This window comes from Nicotiana tomentosiformis, chromosome 1 (assembly GCF_000390325.3).
Source record: "Nicotiana tomentosiformis chromosome 1, ASM39032v3, whole genome shotgun sequence".
In the NCBI taxonomy this organism is placed as follows: domain Eukaryota; kingdom Viridiplantae; phylum Streptophyta; class Magnoliopsida; order Solanales; family Solanaceae; genus Nicotiana; species Nicotiana tomentosiformis.
The window spans coordinates 151,265,082-151,279,547 of record NC_090812.1 but is presented as its reverse complement, the minus strand read 5'-3'; the positions used below and the strand labels follow the sequence as shown (position 1 = coordinate 151,279,547).

Here is a 14,466-nt window from a genome sequence, read left to right as displayed (position 1 = left end):
GACAATTATAACACTTAATTTTTGATTTGTCATACCTTTGTCCATTGTTTTCTTAGTAGTAGCCACGTCCTCTTCCTCTTCTATGTCCACGATCACAACCTCTGAATGTTTGGTGGATTTTAACTTCATTGTTGAAGTTGTTACCGTTACCTCTTCTTCTTCCATGACTGCCACGGCCTCGTCCCCGTCCATTCCCTTGATAGCGTTTTTCACCTCCATAATCCTTGAAGGATGCGTGAGTTTTAAGAAGTTGCTCCAATGACACTTCTTGTCTCCAATTGCTCTGCCATCATAGAGTCTAAATTTTTAGACTCCTCAATAGCACACACCACAAAATCAAATTTAGGTGTTAAAGTGAAAAGGATCTTTTCTACCACATGAAAATCTTCTATCTCCTCTCTGTATCTTCTTAATTGATTCATAACAACTTTCACTTTTGAATAATAATGCGAAATGCATTCAGATTTTTTCATTTTTAAAACTTCAAAATCAGCCCTTAGAGTTTTAAGTTTTACCTTCCTCACTTTGTTAACTCCTTGAAGAGAATTTTGTAAAATCTCACAAGCTTCCTTTGAGATGGTAGCATCTGCCACCTTCTCAAATATGGCATCATCCAGACATTGATGGATGAGCGTGACAACTTGTTGATTCTTCTTCATTGTCTTTGGAAAGACTTCTTTATTATTTTGAGTCAAAGTTTCCTCATTATTGGGTTTCGCATACCCTCTATCTACGATTTTTCACACATCCTGGGAGCCAAGAAAAGCTTTCATACGTAGATATCATTTCTCATAATTATCTTTTATGAGACAGGGGTACTGAAAAGGCAGCGAATCATTATTCGTCATGGCTATGATACCACGTTGTTGGAAAAAATAATAATCCCGCACAGGAATAATATTCATTGGAAATAATAATAACACAAGAAAGTAACAATAACACTAACTCTTTTAATGGGTAAAATAAAATGCTCGAGCGGAGTAATATAACCACTATAATATTATAACTTAGTAGTGTCAAAAGACGACTACAATTTCAAAAGAATAACACTCTTTATTTAAAACATCTCACTACAATATTACTCACATAGACTATTTATCTCACAGACTACAATCTGTGAATTACGCTCTCTAACTTCTATTGCTTCTCTCTTATTTTTGTGTGATTGAAATGAAGAATGGAGGCCTCAATTTATAGTAAGAGTTGTCATCCAACTACTACAAAGAAGATGACTTGTTGTTGATTTAGTCCTATAATATTTCAACAAAGTTAGGCACCTATCCCATTTTTTTTTCAACAAAGTTAGGCACCTATCCCATTTTCTTTTCAACAAAGTTAGGCACCTCTCATCCCATTTATCTTCTTTTCTTTTTTTTTTCTTCAATATGAGCCCCAGAGTTTCCATTTGGCATGTATTTGTAAACCAAAAGTTTCTCGTCCCTCTCTGCAAAAAAAACCCATTAAAGGGACTAAATTTGGATGCCTCAGACTGCCCAGAATTGTAATCGCAGAAAGCAACTCTTCCTCCAAATTTTCTGAGGCATTGAGCCTCTTTATGGCAACATTCCAGCCATTTGAAACTAGTCCCTTGTACACTTATCCCAACATTCCCTTCCCAATTTCATGGTCTTGGCTAATATATGAAGTCAGTTTTGCTAGTTCCATAAAACTCATTGTTATACTCCCTCCGTTCCAATTTATGTGAACATGTTTGATAGGGCACGAACTTAAAGAAAAAATGAAGACTTATGAAATTTGTGGTCCTAAACAACTCAAAAGGGGGCCTGGGGTATTTGTTTGGTTATAAAAGCTTCTCATTAAGGGTATAATTATATGTTTAAACAAAATTATTTCCAAATTTAAAAAAGGGTCATTCTTTTGGAACAGGCCAAAAAGTAAATTGGTTCACATAAATTGGAACGAAGGTAGTAACAATCTTCTCCAACTTTGAAATCTGAGGAAAAGAACATTTCTACCGTTAGCACAATTCAATAAATGCCACGCGCTTACTTTTCTTTTCTGTATTTAGAGTGTGATTAAGTTAGTACATGATTCAAAACGCCTGCAAAATGTTTACCTACGGGTCATTGTTTACTTCTATTCCGTCTGGCAATTCACTTCCATCAATCACCTTGTCTTTGTTCTCTTCTTGATCGATATAAATTATTGGAGTTACATGGCATATTTGGGCTACATATTTGGGATGTAGTTAGTTGGTAGTGTAGTTGGGCCACATGCCCATTATAGTTATTTACTTGGTCCGGTTGTATTCTTTGTATTATAGTAATAGGCTCATTGTATATAGGAGAGTAGGAAACATTCTAGAGAACAACAGAACATAATTGTTCAATACAGAGGTTTACTCATTTCTTCTTTCGTTTTTCTCTCTAAAACCCCAACTGTGGATTCATCAATTCTGCTCAATCTCTGGTTCTAACATGGTATCACAGCCATGAAATCATTTATCCTTCATCTCCTAATCTCAGCGGTGTTGCCCTTGGAGGTTTTAGTTCGTTAGCTACCAGAATTTTCTCATTTGTTCTTAGTGGTCGGAGTTTCATCTTGTTTTTGTTTCTTCTGCTGGTTCATTTGCTTGATTGCATTGGAGAGCCATCGATCTCTAAGAAATTTGAGCGATTCATTCATCAATTGGATTTTTACTTTGGAAGTTTTTCTTCGAAGCTAGGGTTTCAGATCTCAGTAATCTTCAAGGCCTTTTATTTCCTCATTTTGCGAAGTAGTTTGGTACACTCTTTCCTATTTTTGTACATATGTTGATTTTATTTTTGTTAGGAAGTAGTCATCTTTATCAATTTTCATGTACAAGGAATAGTTTATGAAACATTGTTTCATGACGTTCCACTGAGTGAATAAAATAAATTATTTATTTCCTTATCTAATTATTTTATATTGCATTGTATAATAGATGGAACGAGATCGTAGATGGATGTATGATAGAAATTATCCTAATCGTGGGGGGTTGAAAGAAGAATTTGTAGAAGGTGTTAAAGGATTTATTGCTTATGCAAAAACACTTCTTGAATTCCGTAATGAAGGAACAATTAGATGTCCTTGTGCTAAGTGCAAATGTATAAAGTTATTGATACTGGAGGATGTTAAAGTTCATCTTTACAGAAAGGGGTTTAGAGAAAATTATTATATGTGGACGGTTCATGGAGAGAACTACAGTAATTTAGCTGATGTTGACTTTCAGAATCTTGCTGGTTGTGAGAGTAGTACATTATTTGAGAAAAATTATGATAATCCTCAAATGCATGAAATGGTGTCGAATGCTTTTGGGATACACCCAAGAGTTCAATCCCAACAAAATATTGATGAGTCTCCCAATGATGAGGCAAAGCACTTTTATGAATTATTAGAGGCGGCTAGTCGTCCACTCTATGAAGGCTCAATACACTCGGAGTTGTCTGTTGCAGTTAGATTACTAACTATCAAATCGGATTGGAATCTTTCTCAAGCGGCCATGAATGCTACAATTGGGCTTATGGGTGAAGTTAGTCCGAACATTAACTTACCCGGTGATTACTATAAGGCTAAGAAGTTAGTTTTCAAGTTAGGACTTTCCTCAACAAAAATTGATTGTTGTGAAAAAGGTTGTATGTTATATTATAAAGATGATGCGGCACTAGAAGCGTGCAAATTTTGTGGATTGTCTCATTTTAAGGAAGTCACAAATGCCAAAGTAAAGAAAGTTCCAATTAAGAGGATGCATTATTTACCTATTATACCTAGGTTAAAGAGATTGTATGCATCAATGAGTTCCGCTCCTCATATGAGATGGCACCACGAAAATAGAAGGGCGCCTGGTGTTTTGTGTCATCCTTCAGATGGAGAAGCGTGGAAGCATTTTGATAGGATGTATCCTGACTTCGCTAATGAACTAAGAAATGTTAGGTTGGGTTTGTGTGCAGATGGATTCACTCCTTTTTCCGTGTCTGCTGCACCATATTCTTGTTGGCCTATTTTTATTACACCGTATAATCTTCCGCCAGAGATGTGTATGACAAGTCCATATTTGTTCCAAACTAGCATAGTTCCGGGTCCAAGTAATCCAAAAAGTTTGATTGATGTATATTTGCAGCCTTTGATTGATGAGCTAAAGTTATTGTGGCAGGAAGGTGTTGAAACATACAACATATCAACTAAACAAAATTTTAAATTGCGTGCTGCTTTGATGTGAACTATTAATGACTTTTCTGCGTATGGAATGTTATCTGGATGGTCGACTGCCGGAAAGTTAGCTTGTCCTTGCTGTATGGAAGACACAAAAGTATTCACTTTGAAACATGGAGGTAAGACCACATGGTTTGACTGTCACCGTCGGTTTTTGCCAATGGATCATGAGTTTAGGAGAAATACTAGTGCATTTATGAAGAATCGAACTGATTATGATGAGCCACCAGCAACCTTGTCGGGGGAGAAAATTTGGGAGAGGGTTAAGAATTTTCCTAAGGTAACAGAGTCTCCATTACTTAAATTACCTGGTTATGGTGTTGAGTATAATTGGACTAAACAAACCATATTTTGGGAGTTACTTTATTGGAAGCATAATCTTCTTCGACATAACTTGGATGTCATGCATATTGAAAAGAACTTTTTTGATAACTTATTTCATACTATAATGGATGACAAGAACAGGACAAAAGATAATTTGAAGGCCAGGATGGACTTACAGGAATACTGTAGACGAAGAGAATTAGAACTACGACAAGAAAATAACAGGATGGTGAAGCCTAAGGCCATTTATTCTTTCAAAATGGATGACAAACGAAAGATCGGTGATTGGGTTCGAAATTTGAGAATGCCCGATGGGTATGCTTCAAACTTATCCAATTGTGTTGAGATGAAAGAAGGAAAGTTGATGTATATGAAAAGCCATGATTGTCACATTTTCATAGAATCATTACTTCCTATTGCATTTAGTGCATTGCCTGAGAGAATATGGAAACCCATTACAGAGATAAGCTTATTATTCAAAGACTTATGTTCTAATACATTGAGGGAGGAAAATCTAGTTTTAATGGAAAGTAACATCCATTTAATCATAAACAAACCGGCAAAATGTTTTCCATGTGGCTTTTTCAATGTAATGGAACATCTCCCAGTTCATCTTATAAGAGAGGCACGACTTGGAGGGCCTGTTCAATGTAGATGGATGTATCCATTTGAGAGGTAATAATCATTAATTATTTTTCCTTTATGTTTTTTTATTACACTTCTTCCCATCTAAAATTATGCTATGTAGGACTATTGGAAAATGTAAACGGACGGTGAAACAAAAATCCAAGATTGAGGGATCAATATGTGAAGCATATCTAGTTAAAGAAACTTCTCATTTCTGTTCATATTATTTTGAGCATCATGTGCCATGTTTGAGAAATAGTCCAAATCGACATGACGAAGGTGATAATGATCCTTTGGCACCGCCGATATCCATATTCAATCAACCCGGTAGAAGTTTTAAAAAGTATCAAAAAATAAATTGGACTGGGATGGAGAAAAAGTCGGCTACAACACACGTGTTGCTCAACTGCCCCGAAGTTCAACAATTTTACGAGTAGGTTTGAAATTATGTTATTGACCTACTTGCATGATCTATTATTATTATTTTAGCTAATAAAATTTATAAATATGTGGGACAGATATTTTGTGAGTGTGTTTGGTCAAGATGTTGTTTATCCAAGGTTTTTAGAGTGGTTTAGAGATTATGTAAGTGTTAACAAATATCAGATTCTCAGTTTTGTACAAGTTGTATTTTCTAACTTCTTAATTTTCTTCAACTCTATATAGGTTCATAATCCAGACAATGGTATAGGTGATCCAATTTTGCGTGATATAGCTTGGGGACCTATTCCTCAGGTTAAAACTATGTCCAAGTACTTTGTCAATGGATACAAGTTTCACACGGAAGAATGGTCTAAGAATAAGAAAACCATTAATAGCGGAGTGTGGGTGAAGGGTGGTGATGGTGACCAAGATGGAGATATTGATTATTATGGTGTACTCGAGGAGATTTTAGAAATAGAGTATGTTGGTTGGCCGAAGAAATGGCTGGTACTTTTTCGATGCAAGTGGTTTGATCCAACACCAAATAAAGGTACAAAGGTACATCAGCACTATAAAATAGTTGAAGTTAATCACACGAGGAAGTATGCAAGATATGATCCATTTATCATTGCACAAAATGTAAAGCAAGTGTATTACGCTCCTTATCCGTCGTCGTGTAAAAATAAGACTGAATGGTGGGTAGTTATAAAAACTAAACCGGTTGGTAGAGTAGAAGTTGAGGATGCACTAGATATAGCATACCAGAATGATATATCAAGTGTTCAACTAATTATGGATAATGAATTAGCACATGAACTGCATATTGAAGGCGTGTACGAAGAAGTTGATCCTTCAGTTCAACAACATTATGGATAATGAAGAGGAAGATTCCGCTGATGAAAATGAATTAACTGAGGAGGAAGAATATGATGATGAAAATGAAACAAGCGAGGAGGATGAAATTTCTGATGAAGATGAACTAAGCGATTAGGATTGACATGTTTGTTCTTTTTACTAACTTGTATGTTATGCATTTAAATTTGTTGCTAAACATATTAACATATCTTTTCTTATGCTATATTATTTAGATGGCTCCTCGAGGTAAAGATCGTTCAGAGGGTACTGCAGCGGAGAAGGGTAAAACAAGAAAGAAAACAAAAGTTTCTAGTAACTTAGGTATCACTACCTCTCCCCCACATGCACAGTCTACTTCGCATGTGCCTCCACCTACATGCCCGTTATCATTTTCACCTCCCTTATACTCTATTCCTCACCTAGGGTATAACGTTCCCTCATCTACACCCTTTTTTAAATCTACATCTTCCCAGCACATGCCTTCACTTAGGCCTGGCGTACCCTCATCATCATCTTACCCTATCATGTCATCATCATCTTGTCTAGTCATTCCTTTATTATCTCCATCTGCCATTCAATCACCAGTTTCTCCAATTATTCATTCATCATCTTCCTCTGGTATGCTCTTATCATTTAGTCAGCCTGCTAGGAACTCTTCCATGCCTTCGTATAAATTCACTCCATTTTCGGACATACCCTCATCATCTTGCCCTGTCATGCCATCATTATCTTCTCCAGCCATTCCTTCATCATCTTCTTCTGGCATCCGGTCATCATTTTCTCCAATCATTCATTCATCATCTTCATCTGGCATGTCTTCATCATTTAGTCATCCTGCTAGCTACTCTTCCATACCTTCGTCTGATTTCACTCCGTCTTTATCTCCCATCATTTCTAGGCCAAATATTGGAGTCGATGGTAATTCTACATCCCCATACACCGATAGTGATACAACTACACATCCTCATACACAGACTTCTACACGAAGGTAGGATCCTCTAAATGTTGGAATATATGATGACCTTCGGAGGTTGATTATTGTTCCCGATGGAGCAGGGTAAATATTCATCTTTTTAATTTATAATTAATTCTAAATGTAGTTTCTAACTTGTTTTAAATTCAATGCAACTTTTATCCTCCCCAGGCTACGAAAGCCGTGGTTGAATCGATGTGTTTATTTTATTACGCACCATGGAGGTTTTGGTCCGATGTTCCAAGTCACATTAGGGACAGAATGTTTGATGAATTTATGGTAAAATTAATCTTTTTCTTTAGTTTTCAACTCACTATATTCATTCTAACGTGTTTTATTTGCAGATGAAGTGTGCATGGTCACGCGATTTTGAAGCTGAGGTACGAGTCGTTTTCTTTAAAAAATGTTCTGATAGGTTGTCTGATATGCTTCGGACTGATCGAGAAAGTAAAAAGAGGCCAAGTTGGATTCTTGATGATTTATGGGTTAAACTTCTTGAGTATTGGAACTCTCCGAAATTTGAGAAGAAGAGCGAACAAGGAAGGGCAACCCGTTTGTCCAACAAGGGTGGCTCGGTGCATACAGGCGGCTCAATTAGTATGGCGGCTCATCGAAGAAGATTGGTAATGTATTTTTTATATTTTTCTTGATTTATAACTATTTTAGTTACCATTTTTTAACATATTATTTATTTTTGCAGGAAAAGACTAAAGGAAGACCAGTTACTCATGATGAGGTGTTTTAGGAAACCCACATGAAGAAGTTGAAGGATGGAACAAAAATGACTTGGATTGAGCCGCGCGCTAAGACAACCCATGTAAGATTAACAACATTCTTCACATATATGAATATCAAAAATACATTTCTACTCATGGCATTCTGAAATGCTCTAAATGCTCTATCATATGATTGGTGTTTAAGATGTGTTTGCACTTATTAGTGCAGTGAGCTTATATTGTACAATGCACGCATTGGATATTATTTCTTAGGCATATAGATGGGCCAAAGAAATCTTATTTAACATGGTTAGTGTTGGACTTTCTCCCAGTTATTACTCATATTCGTGGCTTGTGGATGTTTACTGCCACCAGAATAATGATATAGCAGTTGTCTCATTAAGAGATTGTGCAAGAGAGGTAGAATTGATAGTGCTGAAAAAGTTTTCCACATTTTGCAAACAAAGGGAGTGCTTGGGGATAGTCTAGTATATGCTACTCTTGTAAATGCTTACTTTAAAGTGGGGAATCTTGATGTTGCTTCATATTTGTTAGACGAGATGTATAGAAGAAGGCTAATGATAACTCTCAAAATCTACAAAAGTTTTAATGCTTCTTACTATGATGAGAATAGCCTTTTAGATATGTTTTGGAGTAATGTGGTGCAAAGAAGTCTGATTTCAAGAACCGTTTACAATGACATCAAGCAATTAAATATATAGTCTTACAAACAAATTGGCTACAAAAGCTTTTGGCTCTTGAGATATGGTTATAGTAGCTGGATGGTGTGACATAAGCATCGGCACAGTATGTTATTTTTTATGATTCTAATTGTTATGACGAGAGCACACACTGTCAAATTCTCTCTATTATAAACTTGTGATTCCAGGCTAGAACTATTTAAGGAAAAGTCAGCATATTTCTTAGTTTCTGCATGTCCAACTATTGGTCCGAAAAGCATAAGGAACAAGGGATTTATTGGATGAAATGCCATGTGAAAAGGATGGTGAACAAATGGCAATGATTAAGTCCAGCAAGGCTGCTATGCTTTTAATCTTTCCGTGTGTTTCACTTTAAAGTTTGAGAAATAAAGATACTTATTTGCATAAATTTTCTTTAATAAAATTTACTTTCATAATAATTATAATTTTTTTACAGGATAATTTCAAACGAATCTTGGAGGAGTTCATTCAAAGCCAGTCGATTGATGATCAAGGTAGGCCAATCCAACCAACCCAAGAGGAGATCATGGACATGTGGATTAAGGCAGTTGGTGGCGTGCATAAGGGGAGAGTCTACAGCCTTGGATCAGAGTTTAGTCTCGGCCGTCGTACTTCTGGATTGTCTGGTTCTTATTCTTCGTCACATTGTTCGGTTGATCTGGATGAGTTTGAGCAATTGAATAGAAAGGTAGCGAAGATTACAGAGTTGTATCTTCAAGAAAGGACTGCAAGGGAAGAAGAGTCAAAGCGAAGGGAGGAAGAAGATAGGCGAAGAAAGGAAGAGGAAAGGCGAAGGGAGGAAGAAATGAGGCGAAAGGACGATGCATTAAGACTTGTCACTAGTGATGTTAAAAGTCTCAAGTCTTAGATAAACTCCCTCTTAGCATATGGTGCATTTCCCGTGCCTCGTTCTCCAGCAGCATCTGATGATAACTAAAGAGTAGTTTCTTTTATTAGTTTGTCTTAAATGGTACTTGGATGTTGAATTTGAATGCTGGATTTTTTGAGTTTTTGTTCTACTCTATGTTTTGTTGGATATTGTTTATGAAATGGATTGAATTAGATGTTGTTTATGGTATTTGAATGCTTAATTGTATTTAGTCTTGTATTCGTGGTTGTACTTTTTGTTTGGCAGGTGGTGTAGTTCTAAAAACAGATTTTGTCATGAAAATATTTACCAGATTTTCCACGGATTTCCCACCAACTCCCTCGGAATTTTGCCCATATTTTTTCAAGAATTTCAATATTTCACACTGATATTCGTGGGAATGTTTATAGATTTATTTCTAGGTTATGCATATTTCCCACTGATTTCGTGGGTAAAATAAAAAAATAACTAAATTATTTTTATTACTTCCCACAGATTCGGTGGGAAATTTAGAAAAATTAAATTATTATATTTTCTTCTTTTTCCCACAGCGGTCGTGGAAAAATACACTGTGTGACCCCACCAAATTCTCGTGAAACCTTTTGTGGGAAACTTCCTGGGAATTACCCATGAATGTCCTGAAAAATTATTTTCCCACCAGCCATTTTCCCACGGAGCGCCTCCCTTGGAAATATCGTGGGAATATTCAAATTTCACACAGATTTTCTACCGATTCTTCCCTGTGAAAAGACTGCATTTCTAGTAGCATATTTGGGATGTAGTTAGTTGGTAGTGTAGTTAAGCCACATGCCCATTATAGTTATTTACTTGGTCCGGTTGTATTCTTTGTATTATAGTAATAGGCTCATTGTATATAGGAGAGTAGGGAACATTTTAGAGAACAACAGAACATAATTGTTCAATACAGAGCTTTACTCATTTCTTCTCTCGTTTTTCTCTCTGAAACTCTAACCGTGGATTCACCAATTCTGCTCAATCTCTTATTCTAACACAAATATCTTCTTTACACAAGGAAAACCAAAGATAAAAAGATATACACCAAGTAATGTGAAAAGCGACCAACCAGTCACAAAACCACTAACAAATAAAAAATAACTCGAAAGTACTTTATTTTAGTGTCGTGACTTCAGAAATGGATTTCAAAAGTAAAGACTTTGTATGCTTCCTGCAAATAGCTTACGTAAAAACTAGTAGAAAAAAAGGAATCTTGAAGGGAAAAAGAAAGTGTTGAAGAGAAGAAAGAGACCTCGTTATTACCAGTATCATAGCTGGTCAAGAGAATGAAAATATTGGTGGATATTCTTTGTTTCGATCTGCCTTGGGTGCGGTAATAAAAAAAGTGTAGTTCATCCTCTTCAATGAAACACATGTTATGAAATATACATGCCGGGTTGTTCCAAAATCAAACATTCTGATCGAATATGAGTCATCTCCTTGCTTAATTTTTCTTTTTTTGCGGATGGTTACCGATCAGAAATTAAGAGTAGTTATGTTAAGAACATGTCGTATTGATAACAAAGAAAATTCTGGAGAAGAAGTAGGCTTAAACACTATCCAAGACAACAAAACCATCATATTGAAGGGAGGTTAAAAAGAGCATCCAATGCAAAATGGTCTTTCATACAGTTTTTTTGTCGTCAAGAATATATTGGTAGTCACTCTTTTAAGGCTTAGTATTTTTAATATGAAAACTACGCAGATACTTGCCAATAGAAGGCGAGACTTTAAAACCAAAAGACGAATTTCAATAAATATGACATATAGATATCAAAGTGAAACCATAGTTACATTTTCAATTGAAGAGAAAAACATAACAGTTCTCCTTATTACTCATATCACTCTAGATATATCAATATATATTGGCATCAAAGAATTGAAATTGAGTTGATATTTTGCCCTCTGATCAGGAGAAAAGAGCCCAAAGTGTTTCTCTGTGATTTCTCCTTTCTTATCATTTTCATCAAACATGGCAAATAAATAAGTTTCTATAGACTTTCCAGGTTTCTTTGGAGTTCCTGCCCCTCTTTTCACATGATCAATCAAATTTCTGTAATAAGTTTGAGCATTTTCAATAGTTGCTGCAGAGTTTCCTTCAGAAGGCCAGCCACTTTCAGATACAATAATCTCCACATTTGGTCCTCCAGCTTTCTCTACAGCAAAATACATAGAATCCAAAATGGCATCAAAAAGATTTTGATACCCTGCTGAATTTTTTCCTCGTTGTGTGAACAATGCATAAGAAAGTGCGACACCAGCAGTGTTGGAAATGTGAACCAAATAAGGGTAGACATTGGCTAAGAGTGGAAGGTTATTTCGTGCTAGAAATTGGATAATGGGATTAATGAAACTATTGAATTCTCCTCGAAATATACTAGCTTTGGGTGGGTAGGTGTTTGCTAAGAGCCCTGAATATATTGCAGTTGTGACCTTGATCTTATCTTGCAACCCTGATGCTGCTAATGCATTGTACACATTTTCCATTGCATGAAGAAGAAATTGTGAATATTGACCATTATTTGAGGGAGATACTTCATTTCCTATAGATATGTACTTGAATTTAACATATGGGAAATGACTTCTTATGTTATCTTGAACCCAACCACTGGCTATTGAAGAATTGGCTAGGGCTTCAAGATCTTGATTTGGAACATCAAGAATGATCTCAATGTTACTTCCTTTGAGAGCTTTGAAGATGTTTTTATCTGGATAGTAGATTCTCATCTTTGTAATGCCATTAGCCTTGTATAGGTTTATGACATCTTGTTCTGATGGTAAATTGTTGGCAATTTTTCCATAGCATACTCCAATAGATTGTGCCCCTGCATGATAAGTAAAAATGTACATTAGAATAAACAACAGCAGCAACGATGCGACAGTCCCCAAATAAGTTAGGTGTCGACTAAATGAATATTCCCACTAACTATGATTCTCTATATAAATTCTTCTCAAACCAACATTATAGTGTCAGGTTACCTAGAAATAACTATATGTAACTATTCATAATAAGTGACTTACAAAAATAAGGTAGGTTACATGATAAACATAAAAATATTATAACAAACTCAATGTAATTTCACAAATGGGGTCTGGGGAAATAGAGTGCACGCAGACCTTACCGCTGCCTTCTGAAGATAGAGAGGTTATTTTCGATAGACCATCGGCTCAAGAAAAGATAAAAAAGAAGCAATAGCAATATCAACAAACGGTAAATAACTGCAAGTTAATAGATCAACCAAATTGAAAGAAACAAAAATAGGAATAAAAATAAGAACATAATCCCTAGGTAGTAAAGGTAAACTAAACATAAGAAAATACAAGAGCAAATCAATACTACCGCAAAAGTTATTTACGCTATTAGTGTATATAAGTTGATCCGCATGGTACAAGGTGCATATATATATATATACATGTAGTGTACATGTGTGTGTGAGAGAGATACCTATCATTTGGATACTGCACATTAACACCCCAACAAGTACAAGGGCAGCCGCAAGAAAGCCATTTTTAATGCACAAAGCCATAGCTAAAATGGAAATGAGAGAGTAAGAAACATTTGAGCTGAAATTGTGCGTTTAAGGAACCATTAGGCAAGCAGAAGAAGACCGACAAAGACTTAAAAAGCCAAAGTCAATTGCCAAGCGAAGCACGGAAAACAAAATGTAGAAAGTTCAAATCTGATGTGTGGTGAGAAAAAATGGTCGAATATTCGGAGAAGGGGCAACTTTGCCCTCCGTATACTTTAATTCCGAATAGTTTAACAGCAAATTTAAACATTTTACTTTAAATATATGTGTGGTGATTATCTACGTTATCACAACTAGACATACAACAACTCATTTACGTGTATTTGATACTCCCATATTCTGAAATATTTCTACTTTTTCCAAATTGAATTTGTCTCAAAATATTTGAGGTGTTAGAGAAATCATTTAATATTACTTGTATTTTCAAATCCATCCTATCTTTTTAATTAGTATTAATATTAATTAAGTGATATGTTTAAGGAGAGAAAAGAGAATTTAGACAAATACCCATATGATTATGTCTATTAAAATGACTTTCATAAGAGTATGCAAAAATCTTAAAAGATATATAATATTGACAAGAGGTTGTAAAAGGAAACACTTAAATTTGTTTTGGAAAAACAAAACAGACAAAGAAATCCACAAACACAGAGATACACTTTTTATTTAAATTGATCTATCTATCTGAGATGACATAACATTTAACGAAATTTGCTAGAATTGTAATGCTTTAGATCTAGTCTCCCACATAATTATTAAATAATTATTATTAATGTACTTTTGTTCTTATAAATTAAACAGTCAATGGTTTTCCTCTGTTTTTTTTAAGATTCTAAACATATAATAGCACAAACTCTACTATGAAGAGTTTTTTTGGTTAAAATATAAAATCTTATTCAACCAAATAAGAATAAATACATTACCTGCTCATTGAACTCTAGAGACAAATAATTAAAAATAACCAAAATTGTAGCTTCTATGTCCTCCTTGTTCATTGTCCACCATTTAGCCAAATGGGACTTTCATCTTACATTTAATACAATATTACCACTATATACAATAACAAAATTCAAAAGATATTAAATTTATAGTATGACAATCTTTCTTAAAAAATAAATCTACATGGTAGGAAGAAAGATTTTGATGCTTATTGAGGCGAGAGAACACTTGAAATTTAAAAGTAGATTGATTAATTGTGGTATTCTTCTGTCCCATTTTA

The 14,466-nt window shown here is 35.1% G+C and overlaps 6 protein-coding genes across 7 annotated transcripts; 4 read left to right on the top strand and 2 right to left on the bottom strand.

Annotated features, from left to right (window-relative positions):
• Nucleotides 1–242: 242 nt before the first annotated feature.
• LOC138891609 (uncharacterized) lies at nt 243–659 on the bottom strand. Its single transcript, XM_070175201.1, has one exon. The coding sequence runs from the start codon at nt 657–659 to the stop codon at nt 243–245; it is 417 nt and encodes a 138-aa protein (XP_070031302.1).
• A 2,267-nt stretch (nt 660–2,926) lies between these two features.
• LOC138891607 (uncharacterized) lies at nt 2,927–4,201 on the top strand. Its single transcript, XM_070175199.1, has one exon. It carries the CDS (start codon nt 2,927–2,929, stop codon nt 4,199–4,201), a length of 1,275 nt encoding a protein of 424 aa, XP_070031300.1.
• A 27-nt stretch (nt 4,202–4,228) lies between these two features.
• On the top strand, nt 4,229–5,659 carry LOC138903864 (uncharacterized). The gene is made up of 2 exons (XM_070192438.1): nt 4,229–5,193; nt 5,267–5,659. Exons 1-2 carry the CDS (start codon nt 4,229–4,231, stop codon nt 5,580–5,582), a joined length of 1,281 nt encoding a protein of 426 aa, XP_070048539.1. The 3' UTR covers nt 5,583–5,659.
• Nucleotides 5,660–6,638: 979 nt separating this feature from the next.
• Nucleotides 6,639–9,793, top strand: LOC108946095 (uncharacterized). 2 transcript variants are annotated; one of them, XM_070178596.1, is made up of 4 exons: nt 7,495–7,675; nt 7,741–8,019; nt 8,097–8,213; nt 9,271–9,793. In XM_070178596.1, the coding sequence occupies exons 3-4, from the start codon at nt 8,151–8,153 to the stop codon at nt 9,700–9,702; spliced, it is 495 nt and encodes a 164-aa protein (XP_070034697.1). In that variant the 5' UTR covers nt 7,495–7,675; nt 7,741–8,019; nt 8,097–8,150; the 3' UTR covers nt 9,703–9,793. The 2 variants fall into 2 exon arrangements, with proteins under 2 accessions (XP_070034740.1, XP_070034697.1); XM_070178639.1 differs by lacking the exons at nt 7,495–7,675; nt 7,741–8,019 and adding an exon at nt 6,639–6,744.
• LOC138891606 (uncharacterized serine-rich protein C215.13-like) lies at nt 6,657–7,415 on the top strand. The gene has a single exon (XM_070175196.1). The coding sequence runs from the start codon at nt 6,657–6,659 to the stop codon at nt 7,413–7,415; it is 759 nt and encodes a 252-aa protein (XP_070031297.1).
• Nucleotides 9,794–11,465: 1,672 nt separating the features above from the next.
• Nucleotides 11,466–13,319, bottom strand: LOC104101770 (glucan endo-1,3-beta-glucosidase, acidic). Its single transcript, XM_009609281.4, has 2 exons — nt 13,163–13,319; nt 11,466–12,542 (listed from the first exon to the last, which is right to left on the bottom strand). Exons 1-2 carry the CDS (start codon nt 13,242–13,244, stop codon nt 11,554–11,556), a joined length of 1,071 nt encoding a protein of 356 aa, XP_009607576.1. The 5' UTR covers nt 13,245–13,319; the 3' UTR covers nt 11,466–11,553.
• Nucleotides 13,320–14,466: the final 1,147 nt, after the last annotated feature.

Coding starts and splice junctions, on each gene's coding strand:
- LOC138903864 (XM_070192438.1), top strand. CDS start 4,229: ATGTTATCTGGATGGTCGACTGCCGGAAAGTTAGCTTGTCCTTGCTGT. Junction 5,194..5,266: donor TGGATGTATCCATTTGAGAG/GTAATAATCATT, acceptor TATGCTATGTAG/GACTATTGGAAAATGTAAAC.
- LOC138891607 (XM_070175199.1), top strand. CDS start 2,927: ATGGAACGAGATCGTAGATGGATGTATGATAGAAATTATCCTAATCGT.
- LOC108946095 (XM_070178639.1), top strand. CDS start 8,151: ATGAAGAAGTTGAAGGATGGAACAAAAATGACTTGGATTGAGCCGCGC. Junction 8,214..9,270: donor CGCGCGCTAAGACAACCCAT/GTAAGATTAACA, acceptor ATTTTTTTACAG/GATAATTTCAAACGAATCTT.
- LOC138891609 (XM_070175201.1), bottom strand. CDS start 659: ATGAAGAAGAATCAACAAGTTGTCACGCTCATCCATCAATGTCTGGAT.
- LOC104101770 (XM_009609281.4), bottom strand. CDS start 13,244: ATGGCTTTGTGCATTAAAAATGGCTTTCTTGCGGCTGCCCTTGTACTT. Junction 12,543..13,162: donor GTGCAGTATCCAAATGATAG/GTATCTCTCTCA, acceptor CTTATCATGCAG/GGGCACAATCTATTGGAGTA.
- LOC138891606 (XM_070175196.1), top strand. CDS start 6,657: ATGGCTCCTCGAGGTAAAGATCGTTCAGAGGGTACTGCAGCGGAGAAG.